General features: G+C 38.8%; 1 protein-coding gene across 3 annotated transcripts in view; it reads left to right on the top strand.

The window, feature by feature from the left end:
- Nucleotides 1-14,834, top strand: part of mfng (MFNG O-fucosylpeptide 3-beta-N-acetylglucosaminyltransferase) — a 27,508-nt gene that overhangs the window by 8,736 nt on the left and 3,938 nt on the right. Inside the window, exons 2-8 of one of the 3 annotated variants that reach the window (XM_024264840.2) lie at nucleotides 1,094-1,139; nucleotides 3,375-3,437; nucleotides 3,773-3,875; nucleotides 6,151-6,304; nucleotides 10,003-10,088; nucleotides 11,080-11,245; nucleotides 11,625-11,710. In XM_024264840.2, coding sequence (XP_024120608.1) covers nucleotides 1,094-1,139; nucleotides 3,375-3,437; nucleotides 3,773-3,875; nucleotides 6,151-6,304; nucleotides 10,003-10,088; nucleotides 11,080-11,245; nucleotides 11,625-11,710 — 704 coding nt within the window. Of the gene's footprint in view, nucleotides 1-1,093; nucleotides 1,140-3,374; nucleotides 3,438-3,772; nucleotides 3,876-6,150; nucleotides 6,305-10,002; nucleotides 10,317-11,079; nucleotides 11,246-11,624; nucleotides 11,711-14,834 lie in introns of those variants that run through there. The other 2 variants (XR_004947362.1, XM_024264841.2) reach the window with 2 other exon arrangements.

Here is a 14,834-nt window from a genome sequence, read left to right on the forward strand (position 1 = left end):
TGTGTCTGCAGCTAACCGCTCCCCCAGGGGATAGGTCAAATGCGGAGAACAAATTTCACACACTTAGGTGCGTGACAAATAGTGGGACTTTAACTTAAAATGAGTATTACATTATTTAAAAAAAAAAAACAAAGAAAAACAAACAAAAAAAGACTAAAGGGACAAAAGGACACATTTTTAGGGGAAAAATATCGATTATTATAGAGTATCTTTAATTTAACCCATATATAATCCTAAATTATCAATTTTCCCCCAATTTCTTTTTAATTTTTCTTTTTCGTGAAGGTGTAGTTAAAATTGATGGTACAGAATTAGATATTTATGGACTTAAACTATTCAAAAATAGTCTTAACATATTAATATTTTTCTGAAATTCCAGTTACAGTATACTTGGTTTAAAGCTTCCTGAAAATAGATCTAGTTTTATTTCATTTACTGGTTCATTTTAAGCATTATAAAACTTAAAAAACAATGGAATATTACAATAAAAATCACAAAATGCACTAATACTAAACCTTTTTTAGATATTAAGTAATTGATTTATTTAAAAAACACATGAAAATGTTAGAAAATCTTGCCATCTTTCTGGTGATTTACCTTTATTTCTCATAATCTTAAATAGAGCTGTTTGCAGTAACACACAAATAGAGTTGATTTTGCTGCTAGAGATTGATTTTGAAGAAGCTAAAAAGAACATGATCCGTTCAGCCCTTCACCACCAGATGTCAGTACCTCATTACAGATCTGCGATTCTCAGGCTGACTGAACGCTGGGATGGAAGAGACAAAACATACAGAGTAAACGTGTGTGATTAGGATTTATTCTCTGCTAAAATGTGAGTTACCCAGCCATGTTTGCTCCTGAGATCACCGTGGAGCCCAGCTCTGTTTTCCTGTGTGTTTGTGGGCCTCCTCCTTGTTGCCTGAGCTGACTGTGGGAAACCTCTCTGTCACACAGAAATTGACTTCACCTGGAACAGTATTGACGGGTTGAGTCTGTGATTCGCTTCTGTCTGATCCCAAACCAGAAGCTGTAATTGCTGAGGAGGAAGAATCAAACGTGTAATTAAACCTCAGTTTTTTTGTGTGTGCAGACATTTATTTTCACGGACACGGAGGATGAAGATTTGAGGTCTCAAGGTAAGAAAAAAAAGTGTTTAGTTCTTAATGGAGCCACATTTTAGAATGGTTAGGTCTGAGATTCACTAAGTTTAACCATAAATTGATTAGCCTACCAGGGTGCACTGACTGCCCAGAACTGACGGTAAATCTAAATTTGTGACATCACAATGTGACGATCCGTTCATTTTCATGGGTTTAAAGTATTAGAGGAAAACTTAGAGATGCTCAAATGAATCAAAATTCCACTTAGAGAAGGGTTTTTCTGGCGGAATTAACTTTAAAACACACTTAAAAGGTAATATATATATATATTTTCCATGATATAGGCTGAAAATCAGTTAGCTGTATTTTTTGTGGCAAATAAAAAGGCTGAGGGCTTAACCATCATAGGCGTTAAGCAGCCGTCATCCTTCACGGTGGCAGAGCAGCAGGGAAGAAGAACGTGCTGCCACTGGCCTCACAGGCTGGTTCAGGGAAAAAGAAAGCGCTGACTCTCCTGCTGGAGAGCAGCCAGCAAACAGAGGACAAATGCCAGGAGTCCCCAGAGTCGGATCACAAGCCGTCCACCCAACAAGTAAAGCTGCAGCGGAACAGAATACGCAAGTTTCAGTCCATGCATCTCTAGAATTTGGAGCATGTGGACACACATTATTCAACATATGATTTATAAAGAGGATTCAACCATGGACTGTGAAACATGGACTAACATGGACTGATTTCACCCACACCCAAAATGTGAAAATCCAGTCAGATGGCTGGAGAACTGGACTGTTAGCATTACTGGAGCTGCAGATCATGACGAGAGACTTCTGAAAATACGTGGGACTTCAATGGTTTGACCAGAAATTCAACTGTAATACCTGGATTCAACCTTAGGGGGCAGCACACAAGCAGTTCTTGACTACCGGTATATTTTCACGAATTAAGTGAGTTTATTTTAATTCTTCAAAAATTTGGCCTTTACCATCAGGCAGCACTTTTTAAGCCCCATTTGTAGAGGTCAGCAGCCAAAAAAAAGCTGATTTAGGGTTTGGTTACCCTTTACGGAGCCAGTGTGAGCCTATGTAATGACTAGAGTGTTGTGCAAAGTAACATACTGCACAACAGCATCATCCAAACAGCACAAGCTCTCAAAAAATACTTACCACTCACAGAACAACGATAAGTTCCATTTTCATGACATCTCTTAAGGAGGCTGCATGAGCCTTAAGGGAGCTGCAGGACACCCCTGTGCTCCCCCAACACATTCTCCTTCCCAAGTCATCACAATCCTCGGGACGCGGTACAGACACAGGACCGGATGTGGTACCGCATGTGGAGGCAGCTGGTATCAGTACCCTAACCTGGCACATAAATACCGGACGCGGTACCAGGTGCGGTACCGGACGTGAACCGATACCAGGTTAGGGATAGAGTACAGTTACTGGGTTAGGTTACCGGTGTGCTCCGCATCCCGGTACTGGACTGGTTATGATTCGCAGCCTGAAGGTTAGGACCCGTGATTTAATAGGATCAGCCAACATGTCAAAAAACAATGAGTTAGGATCACCCAAAACATCCATTTTTGATGTGGAGGGGTTCTTACCCAAACGTCAGTGTATGACGACTTGGGAATTTGCATCCTCTCCTGTCACCCCCCCCCCCCACAGGCCTAGACAAGCCAAAAACATTCAACACCTGTATGGGTTAATCCCTCTAAGGTATTAGGTGAAAACCTGACCTGTCAAAGACCAAACATTTGTTTTCACATCCATTTAATGTTTTATAGTTTTTATCTATTCAGAAGCACAACAAATGCTTTGGTACCAATTAAAAGGTTCATTCATCTTCTACACTGGGACCATTTAGGTTAGAGTGAGCCCCTAGTGGTTATTTGGTGAAGTGCGCCCATAGTAAATCAAGACACTTTAATCTAAAAGCCAAAGAGTTGCTCCTTAGTTTCATCATAACAAAGGCTGCCACACAGGAGGTCCCATCCATCCAGGAAAAGACAGTCGGGTAAACGAACACACTTCCCAACACAGACAACGCTCTCGAAAAATGACCATACATATTTATTAGTGCTTCCAATAATACAGCGGCAGATTTTCCATTGTAATGCTTGAGATGAGCTTCTCACTTCCTGTCTATTTCATGAGCTGATGTGACAGCTAAGTTTAAATACAAACTGCAAGCCAGACCTTATCACCATGCATCAGTGACTGACTGTGTGCAAATGTGAGCAGTGCAGTCAGGCTCTGCGAGCTCGTGGAGAGTTTAGGAGAGGAGTGCCAAAGATTGATGCCTGCAGTTTTGGAATTCAGCAGCCACATTTGAGTTATGTCTGAGCCTCCACATACATATTCTCCACCCTGCTCTCTACGCCCGGTTTCTCTCCCAAACAGCAATCTCTGATAGCATTAATCTTCCACTCCACTTTTCTCCTTCGATTGTTCACTTTCTCCCATTTCCATTCAGTCTTTCTTAAACTATCTGTCCTCTATCTTTCTATTCCTTTGTGGGGTTCTTTTTTGGAACCTATCAACAAGAAAAGGTTATTGATTAACATACTGCACAAAAGTTCATTATGTGCAGCTACAGTCCCGTGCAGCACATTTGAATTGAAAAGCTCTTGACACACGTTTGTCTTCTCTTTCCCTCTCCCCATTCAGGTTATAACATGGTGGTAACCGGCTGCCACTCAGATCACAGTCAGCAAGCGCTGTCCTGCAAGATGTCTGCAGAATACGACGGCTTCATGGCCTCAGACAAAAGGTGAAACCCATTACCATCTATCCCTGCAAGAGATTGATTTCAGGGAAATCTGCGTGCTACAGGAAGCGAAGAAGCAGAAACTCTGTTTATGAATAAATACATTTTTAAGCTTCTAATAAAAAACTAAAAAAGTATATTTTTTAACTAATTAAGCATCCAAAAAGGAGACTTTCTTCTGGATGCAAAAAGATTTTTTTCTTCGAAAGGGTTTCCACAGTTCCTCCTACAACAAATTTTCAAAACTGACTGTAGTAAGAAATACTTTAATGTTGCTTCATTAAATATTAAGACCCATAAAGGCTTTTATTTGTTCTGAACCAAGAGCTCGTATAATACCAGAAGAAGTTTGACTTTTTTTTAGAAGCATACTAAAAGCAGAACGACATTAAAACCATACATTAAAGTATTGCTCTCTCTATATATATATCAAACTGTGGAATTCAGCAATGTGACATATCAAATGTCCCGAATGCTTATCCTTGTCCAGATGGTTGAGTCTAGCTCTGAGGCCTCTAAGATGGACCATTAATAATGAAAAGTGCACATTATGGTGGAAGGCATTGGTGGTGTAAAGGACGTCATTACAGAAGATAAAAGGGGTTTTTCCATCACTGCTCTAGAGGAAGACGAAGAAGAAACTTAACTATCCAGCCAGCTTCCTAAGGATATTTACACTGGACTGTTGCTACCTGATACTAGCGCATATCTGCCACCTACAGTTGGAGCCACTTGGTGCCAAATGTCAAAATGGTGCAAATTTGGCTCTGTTCGGATATGTGAAAGACTTGGTGTCATATAATTCCGGTCAGGCACAAATTGCAGTTGTTAATTTCTCCTCCATGATCAATTTTTTCTGGTTGGCACTTCTGTGAATTGAAAGGAAAACCATTTATGCATCACTACCAAATACGAGTCTCTGATTGGTCGAAGTTTGACCCGGTTTGACTGTCAACACACGTTTAATAGCCACCTGTTTTGTAGGTAGTAGTGATGGGCACTTTGATTCTTTCTCGGAGCCGATTCTTTCAATTCGACTCCCTGGAAAGAATTGTCTCAATTCTTAACTCTTTACAAAGCATTTTTTTTTTTGTAAAAAATAAGGGTTTGTGTATTAAAAAAAATGCTTTATTGTGTAGTTTACACGAGAAGCCTGAGAATTGTAGAATTTTTTGCATTTATTACATTACAAACCATTCTTTTGTTAAACAATTTAATCAAATGTTGGCATGCTAGTTCTTTTGTTTTTTTATTTTTTATGACTTAAGCTTTTAATTTATTCCTTTAAAGAATGTAACAACAGGCAACCCTACAGAGAGCATGCAGCAAGGTAACTTTCGATTCCCTACCAGGAAGCGATTCTTAGGATCTATGCCCAAAAACGGTTGTAGAAACTTATGTAGCTACGCATAAATACAAAAGTGTTGAACATGGAAGCACAAAACGCTCATTTACACACATTTCTATAGAATTTTCATTGGTCACTTGAGCGCGTCTTGCCGAGTAGTGTGAATGTAGATTAACAGTCTGTGAAGAACTGTCCAATTTTGTTTGCTATATGGATTTTAGCATTTTTTTTGCATTATATTTTTGCATTAACTTTTTCCCCTCCAATTGCACTGCAAATACATTTTTTTTTAATAAAACAACCCTTCAGAACACAGTGACACGACCTCTCTGATTTCATTCATGCTTTTTGGTAAAATAACATGGGTAATGATACCGAGCGCGTCAGTCGGTTCTTTCTGAGAAAGTCCATTCTAAAGAATCTGACTCACTACATTTAGCATCTAAGTTTAACCTGAATAGGAAAAAGAATGGATCATTTATGTCTTTGGCTCTGAGGTGAGCTAGCTTTACTTCAGTCAAGTCAAAAAGCAGGAAAAGAAATGAGAAGAAAGGAAAGTTTACCTTCCTTCTGCTACAGATTCTGCTGAAAAAACACAGAGGATGTTCCATCTTTTTTTTTTTTTTAGTAAAGAAAGCCTTTAAAATAGTTTCAGGCTTAACGATCTTAATCAACGAGATCTGAAACACAAACTGATAAACATGGAGCTGGCTTTCATCTGTAAACTGGAGGCATTCATGTAAACATGTACTTTATTTTTATTTTTTTGCTAATAACTTATTTTTTAGTTTAAAGAAAAAAATTTGAAGGGTTTTGGAGCCACTCATTGGATCTAAAAGATTGGATTTGTTGGGTTTTGTAGCTGAACAGAGAAGCAGTGAGGTGGTCTGAAGATCCATGTCTGACTGAAGCTCCATTTAATGCTTTTAGGTGGTTTTGCCATGTGGATGACGACAACTATGTGAACCCTGCGGCCCTCCTGTCTCTGCTCTCCGCCTTCCCTCAGGAGGGGGACGTCTATGTGGGGAAGCCAAGCCTGGACAAGCCCATCACCGCTCAGGAGCTGCTGGAGGGAAACCAAACGGTACATAGCACACGGATGGATAAAGTGATGAGTTTTGGGGTTTGAGTGTCTTTTGTTGTTGGAAGATACAACTTCAAACCAGCAAAAATACACCAAAGATATTGACATAAGAATAACAAACCTGCAGTACTCACAATAAGTTTGGGATGTCATAGTCACAGTCTTTGTAATAGTCTCACTGTGTACAGTCTTCCTTACTTATTGAGGTCAAAATCAAACATTTCTAAAAGAAAAACTTTTTTTTTTTTTTTAAATGTGGCATCAATTTCAACATTCTGTGAGTATAAAAAGCAGATTTTACCAGTAAGTTATTCCAATAGCCATGAACTCACAACATTACTTAAGAGATGAGCAGCGACTCCTGTCACAGCGCCCCCTTCAGGTTGGTAGGAGGCAGTCGGATGTTACAGGTGAACTTGGTGAGTCTCAAAGTGTCTGTAGCAAACTGGCATCAAGATGCAGAACTACTGATGAGGTTCTGACAAACCGACCACCATGACCAACCAGTACCTAAGGACCAATGTACTCTGACATGGTTTTACAAATGTCACACAGCTGCAGGCCCGTGTACCAGATGTGAGGGGTACTGGGGTTTCTAGACAAACCATTCACAACCAACTCCACTGTTTTGACTTGAATGCCAGATGACCGCTACTGGTGACTCTACTTCATGCACTGGGCACAATACCATGTGATTGGACAAGCAATGGTCCAGTTGATGATGAGAGTGGAGTTGCATAGAAAGAGGGACACTAGTGTTTCTATGGAAGTCAAGGTGAGCGATACACCGAGGTCAACATGGTGTCCAGGTTTGGGATAGAAGCTCAACAGGCTGAGCAGGCGTCACCAGTCACATACAAACTGATCTGGTTATTGTATGGACTAATCACTGCACGTTCTTATCTCAGAAACCCATCATCATCATCCCCCAATTCTACCCCAACTTTCTGTTCATGCCAGATTTTCACAGCTCATCTTCAGGAAGTGGAAGTTCCCCATTTGGTAGAAGCAACAATGACCTGAGCTGAAGCCCACAGAGCACATCTAGGAAACAGAGACTGGATAATCGTACCACCATCTAGCAGAACTTGTACAAGAGTGGAACGCATTGTTTATATTAATGAGAACCAGGGGAAGTCTCTGTCAAGCTGTCATTTTGGCAAATGATGGAAATACTTGCTATTGACATGGTCAATGTTTGATATTTTTTGGCTACATTCATTATTTTGGGGTAATAAATGCCCAACTAATGAGAGTGGTGTTTTTTCTTATTGATTATTAGTAAAATCAAAAGGAATGTTGATGTACTTTTTAAAATTCAGACCAAATAGGAAAAGCATGTAAATAACAATAACTTATTGTGAGTAGTGTAAATGAAACCTTTGCCTGCAGTCGTTTGTACAGATGAATGAACATTTGCTTCTGCTTTTGACCCTCACTACCAATGCTTTGGGATCCCACAATAAGAGACGATTAAAACATTCTATTCCATAAAAAAGAAAGTTAGTGCAGCAGAGTTTTAGATTTGACATTTATTTTCTGAAACTCCTTCTACAGAATCAAAAAGGAAGAGTAGAATAAATACAATTCTCAGTATACATTTCTTAAATTCTGTGTTTAACTCATGATGATCAACAACAAAGAGGAGCCAAACTATTTTTAAAGATTTATTTTTCTCTCCAAGCCTTCAGTCTCAAGAATGCACAGTAAAGAGCAGAATTCCTTCTAAAGATTTGAAGTCAGAATATAACAGAGCTAGGTTAACCACTGCCCTTCAGAAATCCCATCCTTTACTCTTAATTTTCATTTCAGCATAAAGGAGAAGATAATTGATTCAATTAAGCCTATATGTGTGAATGAAGTGGAGCGTAAAATCTGCCATTAAGGATACATTTTAGTATTTCATCTATTGTTATCATTCCTGCACGTAGTGTTTTAATTGCAGGAGTGTGTGTGCGTTCACATGTGTAACTGTGGTGTGTGTCACTGCGTTTTCAGAATTAAGGCCTTTATTGAGTTAAAGTGCATCATGATTCCTGTAAGCTCTTTGCACTTTTCAATCTCAGTCGTTCATTTCTCAAAGCGACTCTCTCCATCTGCCTGGCGTCACATTCTGCGCTCTGATTGCATCCATTTATCCGTCAAAATAGATCTTTATTAGTCTTTTCTTCATGTTTCCCTTCTGCTCTCTTTTCCCATTCCTTCTTCCCTCTGTTCCAATTTTCAGGAGAAGAAAAAAAAAATGAATGTCAAGCTCTTCTCCGTCTCCTCTTTTCTCCTTTTTGTTCTCGTACTGCTGCCTGTCTTTTTCGATTTCCTGTCACTGTTGTGAGGCAGCGAGGAGAAAGAGGGGAGGAAAAGGAACAGGAACGCAAAGGCTTAGACAGAAAGGGGGAGAAGAGCCTTAAAAAAACTCCAATGAGGAAAAAAGAATTGTGAGATGACTAAAAAAAAACAAATGAGAGAGAAAAACAGAGGAGCACCAACATTTGTGGTAAATCCCAGAGGTGTGTGACACAGGAACACATCGTTGTATGTTAATTCTCCAGCGTGTGTCCGGGTAGCTTTGTGTCTCTGTTTAAAGTAATTTCCTTTACATTTAAAGGATTTGTCGTCCAGGATGAATGCATGTATCACCGCCTTTGGGTCAGCTGGCGTGTTTCTTTTGTGTTCACGCCGTCATCGGCAATGCGCGTTCAAGCGGCCACGGACAATAAAAAGTCTACATAAATGTACGTAAATGTGCGTTTCAGGATTCTGCATTCAAAACTCTTGCGTTCACGAGTAGATACACACATTTTTAAGACCATTTTCAGGTCTACGTAAAAATTCAAGTTAAACCAGGTCAAATTTAGACCAATCAGAAACTTGGATTTGGTACTGACGTATGGATAGCGTCTCTTTTATTTCATGGATGTGCCAACTGTTTGAAAATTGATCATGGAGAAGAAATTAATGCTCTGCTGGAGGTATATGACTTCAAGTCTTTCATATATCGAAATCGGTCAGAACACTAACTCCACTATGGACAAGACCAAAGAGCTGTCAAAGGACACCAGAAACAAAATGTTGTTCTAAGCTGGGAAGAGTGAATCTGGCGTGATCCAGCCAGTCTAAAAAAACAAAAATCTTTAGAGGAAGTTAAAAATCCATGAAGCTTAGTGAGCTTCCCCAAAACATCACTGCTCTAGAGGAGATCTGCATGAAGGAATGGACCAAATACCACCAAATGTGTGTGAAAACATTGTGAAGACTCATAGAAAGTGTTTGACCCATGTCATTCATTGACGATATAGAGTATGCAACAAAGTTTAGAGGTGACTATAATTAATGACCAAATACTTATTTTCTACTATTATTTTCAAACATATTCTTAAAAATCAGAAATTGACAGTTTCTGGATTTTTCCCCTCATTTTATCTCTCATAGTTGAGGTAAACCCGTATTTTGTAAATGTGTATCAGCCAAGCATTTGTCTTTAAACATCCAAAAAAGAATACCAAGCAGCTTTTACTGCCTAGAAGACCAAACGTGAATCAGTTAAGTTCTGCTCGAGCAGAAGTTAAGATACAAATTCTGCACCTTTTATGCCAAAGTTGTCAATTATCTACCAAAACTGGGGGGTTGCTTTTCTTCTTGTTTTTGCTCCTCCGGGTCTCTGCGTGTTCTGTTCATTGAAACCCGTGTCTGTCTGTCAGAGAGAAGTGCGGTTCTGGTTTGCGACGGGAGGAGCGGGTTTCTGTCTGAGCCGGAGGCTTGCAGAGAAGATGATTCCATGGGCCAGGTATTTATTGATTTCCACGTCTGTGTGTTTCTGTTCTTCGTTTGCCCCTCAGGCATGAGTGATGGTCATCATCCTGATCCTGCGAAGAACTGCTTCTGGACTCTAAACCAGTGTGCGATAAAGCATACAGGATTCTGACCATCTTTACACATTCTCGCACTACTTTTTACGATAACCTGGAGTGAAGTATCACTGAACAAGTGAATAAAGCAGCACATCAGATGGATTGTAAGTTTTGCAGCTTGTATTTTTTTTTTTTTTTTTTGACAAAGCTGTGTTTATTTTCAAGGCATAGATCCCAAAGTTCTCCAACTTAATTAAGTGCAAAGTTTGGAGTTAGAGTTCCTGGCCCCCAAGCAGCCACTTCTTTTTAATTCCAGCCCTGGAAATTGACTTGAAGTTTGCTTGAAATATAGTAGGTAATTTATCACACTGAGCATTTTATAATTTATTTCTAAAGCTCACACAAAGGGTGCTTTGTGATACAAAAAAAGGGATAATTTGAGTTTGAAAAGCCTCTTTTCTTTCCCCAAATAGAGAACAGAAACTAGCAGATCTCCAAAAAGAGACAAAGACAGTTTAATGATAACAAAAAATGTAATATTTAGAAAACAATGGGATGCGTAAGGTACAAGAAGAGGTTCTTGAGTTGAACACCCTGATGGCATTAATCAAAACATAAATCTGACTCACATTTGAAGTTGATGACACATCCATCTTTGTGAAAAGCTGCATGTTCGCAGCACTGCTCACCAACAGCTAATAGCTGCCCAGGGGCAGATTAGGAAGAATCAATCCCCAAGTTTATGTTGTTCTTTAGAAAAGGTCAACATTAATGTGCATCTCATTAGCACTTAATGGGAAACAGTTTTTTTAAGGTCTCCGAAAAATTCCTACTGAAAGATAGAGATGTTAAGATGTGGTCAAAATGATGCAGAAATGCCACAATTCTCTGGACTGGAGAATAAAAACATACGGACGTGCATTTCAGCGGCTCCAGGTTCGAGCAGACATCATCCAAGATCCGCCTCCCGGACGACTGCACTGTGGGCTTCATCGTAGAGAGGAGGCTGGGCATCTCCATGGTTCACTGTCCTTTGTTCCATTCCCACCTGGAAAACCTGCTCCTCGTCCGGCAAAGGAGCATACCGCAGCAGGTGGACACACACCCAGGCTGTGTCCGAATTCACTTCCTACTCTCTATTTCCTAAAGTAAAAACCTAATAAATATGAACATTTTACGAAGATTATTTATGAATCCACTGATGAGGAAAATTAAAATACATTTTTTCTTATGAAAAATCGTTCAAATGCAAAGTATTGTGGTCTATAATCGGCAATCTAGTGAGCATTGATGCTCACTGGTTTTACGTAGAGACTTCTGGGTAATTAGAAGGGCATTGGATTTTAGTGTAGATTCTACAAAACGGCGAATGCACTATTTAGGGCACTGAGTAGTGAAGGAATTCGGACACAACCCAAGAGGAAGCTATCTAGCTGCACCACTTCTTGTTAACACATATCTGCTCCGTACAGGTCACTCTGAGCTACGGGATCTTTGAGAACAAAATGAACAGCATAGAGGTGAAAGGAAGATTTTCAACAGAGGAGGACCCTTCCAGGTTGGTCTTAAATATATTTTGTTTTAAAATCAAGAACTTCAAGAAATGATTCTGGTATCTTAAATGATATCAAAGCTTTGTGGTGTTTCACTCTATAAAAATCTTATTTTTTGGTGTTTTAGATACTTGTGGCATTTTTCTGATGATGAACAAATGTAGAAATTTAAGCTCAAAATTGCATTTTGAGTACCGTATTTTTCAGAATATATATATATATTTCTTAGTTTCGCTCAGGTGTGACTTATATTCGATTTTTAAAAAAATAAATAGCAACAACCACTAGAGGGCACTGTAGATGTTTATCAGTACTGTATTTTCTGGAGTATAAGTCGCATCAGAGGATAAGTAGCAGGAGCAAAAAATGTCTTATTAAGGAGAAGAAAACCATACATAAGTTGCACTTTTGGAAGAAAACTTTACGAACAAATCCACCATGTGATCGGTGTGTTCACATCAAATGTGATCCACACATCAAACTGCCTCTTTTTCGACACAGATCAGAGGTGCGTCCACCGCCTCTTTTGATGCTGGTCAAATTACATCCTCAATGCTTGTCCAAAAATCTTTTCATAAACTAGACGTGCCGGAGAAGCTACCATCTTATCACTCATTGAAAGTATTAACTGTATATCTGATTTATAATGCACATAGACACAGATGATGTTGAGACATCAGGTTTATTTATTTTAAAAAGTTCCACAAAATCATCGGTTATCACGTCTCCATATCTGGTTCATGAGATCTTTCAGTCGTTTTATTCTTATAGCGATAGTTACCTTCAATACTGCAGGAGCTATGAATAAATGACGGCACTTTTACCTGTTCTTCTGTGTCTCTGTAACCCAGTTTGATCACTTTCTGTTCCTCATTAGTCCAAGGGTGCAAAAAATAAGAACAAGAACAATAATGTTTCAATGCAAATAAGAAAAATATCAAAGTTTGAGAAGAAAACAATCAGATTATCCTCTATGTTTGTTTTTGTTTGTTTTTTTTGACGACTCTTCTTCTTCTTCTGGCACTGTCACTAGCAAATGCTGAAACACATTTTTACAAATATCTCCCTCTAGTGGTCGTTAGTGGAAACAACCGCTAAAGGGCAACCGTTTGTTAGTGAAAAATAACGAATATATGAGCCTATTTATGTCTAAAAAAGTCACACATAATAAGTCCCACCCCTGGCCAATCTATAATAAAAACTACATTTACACTCTGGAAAACACAGTATTTACTACTGACCTTCTGAGTGGCTGTCAGTAGCAATTGATATAAATCTAGAGTTCGCCACAAGAAGCGGCGCTCAGTTTTACACTTGGTTTTACAAGACTGTTCAAAAGGGAACCAGATGATGAACAATTCAACAGATTTAGTGATTTGAAGTAATATGAAGAATTTACTTGACTTGTTAGCATGTTCTTTATACTATGGTTATATGAATATTGGTTCAAATGTTGCTAATATGTCACCAATATTCTAGATTCCTCCTTTTTTCATGAAGCTAAACAAACATCAGTGTTACTGTAGTGAAGCGTGCATGTATTTATAAATTAGTGTGCTCTATTCCGTTATTATGATTTGTCTTTCAAGATAAAATGTCCCTTTTTGTTCCCGTATTTTGTTGAATACATTTCTCCCAAAAGTGCGCCTTATACTCCAGTTAATGTTGGGTTGAAGGTTTTAGGGGCTTTAGATCATGTAAACATAGAGCTCTCAGCAACAGGAAGGGGAAGAGAGGGCAGCGTAGTCAACAGTCAAATGACAGGTACATTTCTGACCATCTCCTGCTGCTCTACAGAAACTATGTCCTAGAAAACAACACAGAGTTGTTGGATTTTGGCTAAAACGATTTCATTGAAAAACCGCTGAGAACCGTTTGAAAATAGATCAAAAGAGGATCAGATGATCAAATTGTTTTATAAACTGGTAAACGGTCTATTTTGTATTAAAATGGATTCATTATACTAATATTTTTATGCAAAAACCTTTAAAGTCACATTATAAATGAAAATACATTAAATATAGTCATGATTAATAATGGAGAAATGTTATTGTATGAGGAAAAAGAAACATTTTCAGATAATGGTAAAAATGTATTTATTTTTTATGAGCATTCAGATTATGATTGATAAAATGACAGTTGTTACTATGGATGAAGTGATGAGGTAGGAGAACAGGGCAGGTTGAGGTGGAGGTAGAGTGGGGTGTCTTCTGCACAGTTTGTGCACAGAAATCTCAGACTGATGGAAAAGGAAAGGATGCAGATTATGGAAATGAGGAACCACCTGCAGTGGTGGAGGAGGCTTTGAATGGAAAGCATTTTAGCTGGAAAAACGTAGCACAGCTTGAGACGTATGAATGAATCCAGTCCAGTGGGGAGGGAGCAAAAACAACAGAGGAAAGTCTGTGAGGACAGACGTGTGGGAGATGAAGTCCAACGCTGAGGAGTGAGCCGCTCACAGCGGGTTTTTATTTTGTGATATAAACATCAGCTGTTTTTTTGGTACCAAAATAAAAGATGAGGTAGTGAAGATTGATATGTTCTGCAAACCTCTGCTCTAAGTCACTATTCCAATAAAGCTGCAACATGTTTTACTAGAATATTTAAACAGATTTCACTAGTAATCATTTTTTTTTATTTCTGGATTTTGCCATTTTGTAGTCTTATCATTTCCCATTGTGAGCTTCAGTTCTTTTCTTGCTCCTGACATGATCTGTTGTGAAAACATGACACGCCAAAGCTCCAACTCTTGTTTTCTCCTCCCAGAGGTAAAAGCAATTTGATGTAACACAATAGTGCTACAGATTGTCTCTCCCAGTCTTCGCCACCCTTAGCTGTTTGACCGTTCCATCAAAAATATCACCGTGATGTTCACCTCTCCTGAAAAGCTGAGTCCCATATACTCGGCCTCGAATGGAATATTTTAGTCTTCATCTGTTTGGATCAGTAGGGAAAGATCCAAATATAAGACGAGTTTGGAAAAAATAAATATGCATCATGAACTCGCTAGATTCATACATAAAAATCATTATAATTTTTCAGTAAAAAAATATTCGAGCAACAAGGGAACGCCACTTTTGCGAGGTCACTACCCTAACCCTATTTAAAATCTACAATTTCTAATTCCCA

This window comes from Oryzias melastigma, unplaced genomic scaffold (assembly GCF_002922805.2).
Source record: "Oryzias melastigma strain HK-1 unplaced genomic scaffold, ASM292280v2 sc00251, whole genome shotgun sequence".
Classification (NCBI taxonomy): domain Eukaryota; kingdom Metazoa; phylum Chordata; class Actinopteri; order Beloniformes; family Adrianichthyidae; genus Oryzias; species Oryzias melastigma.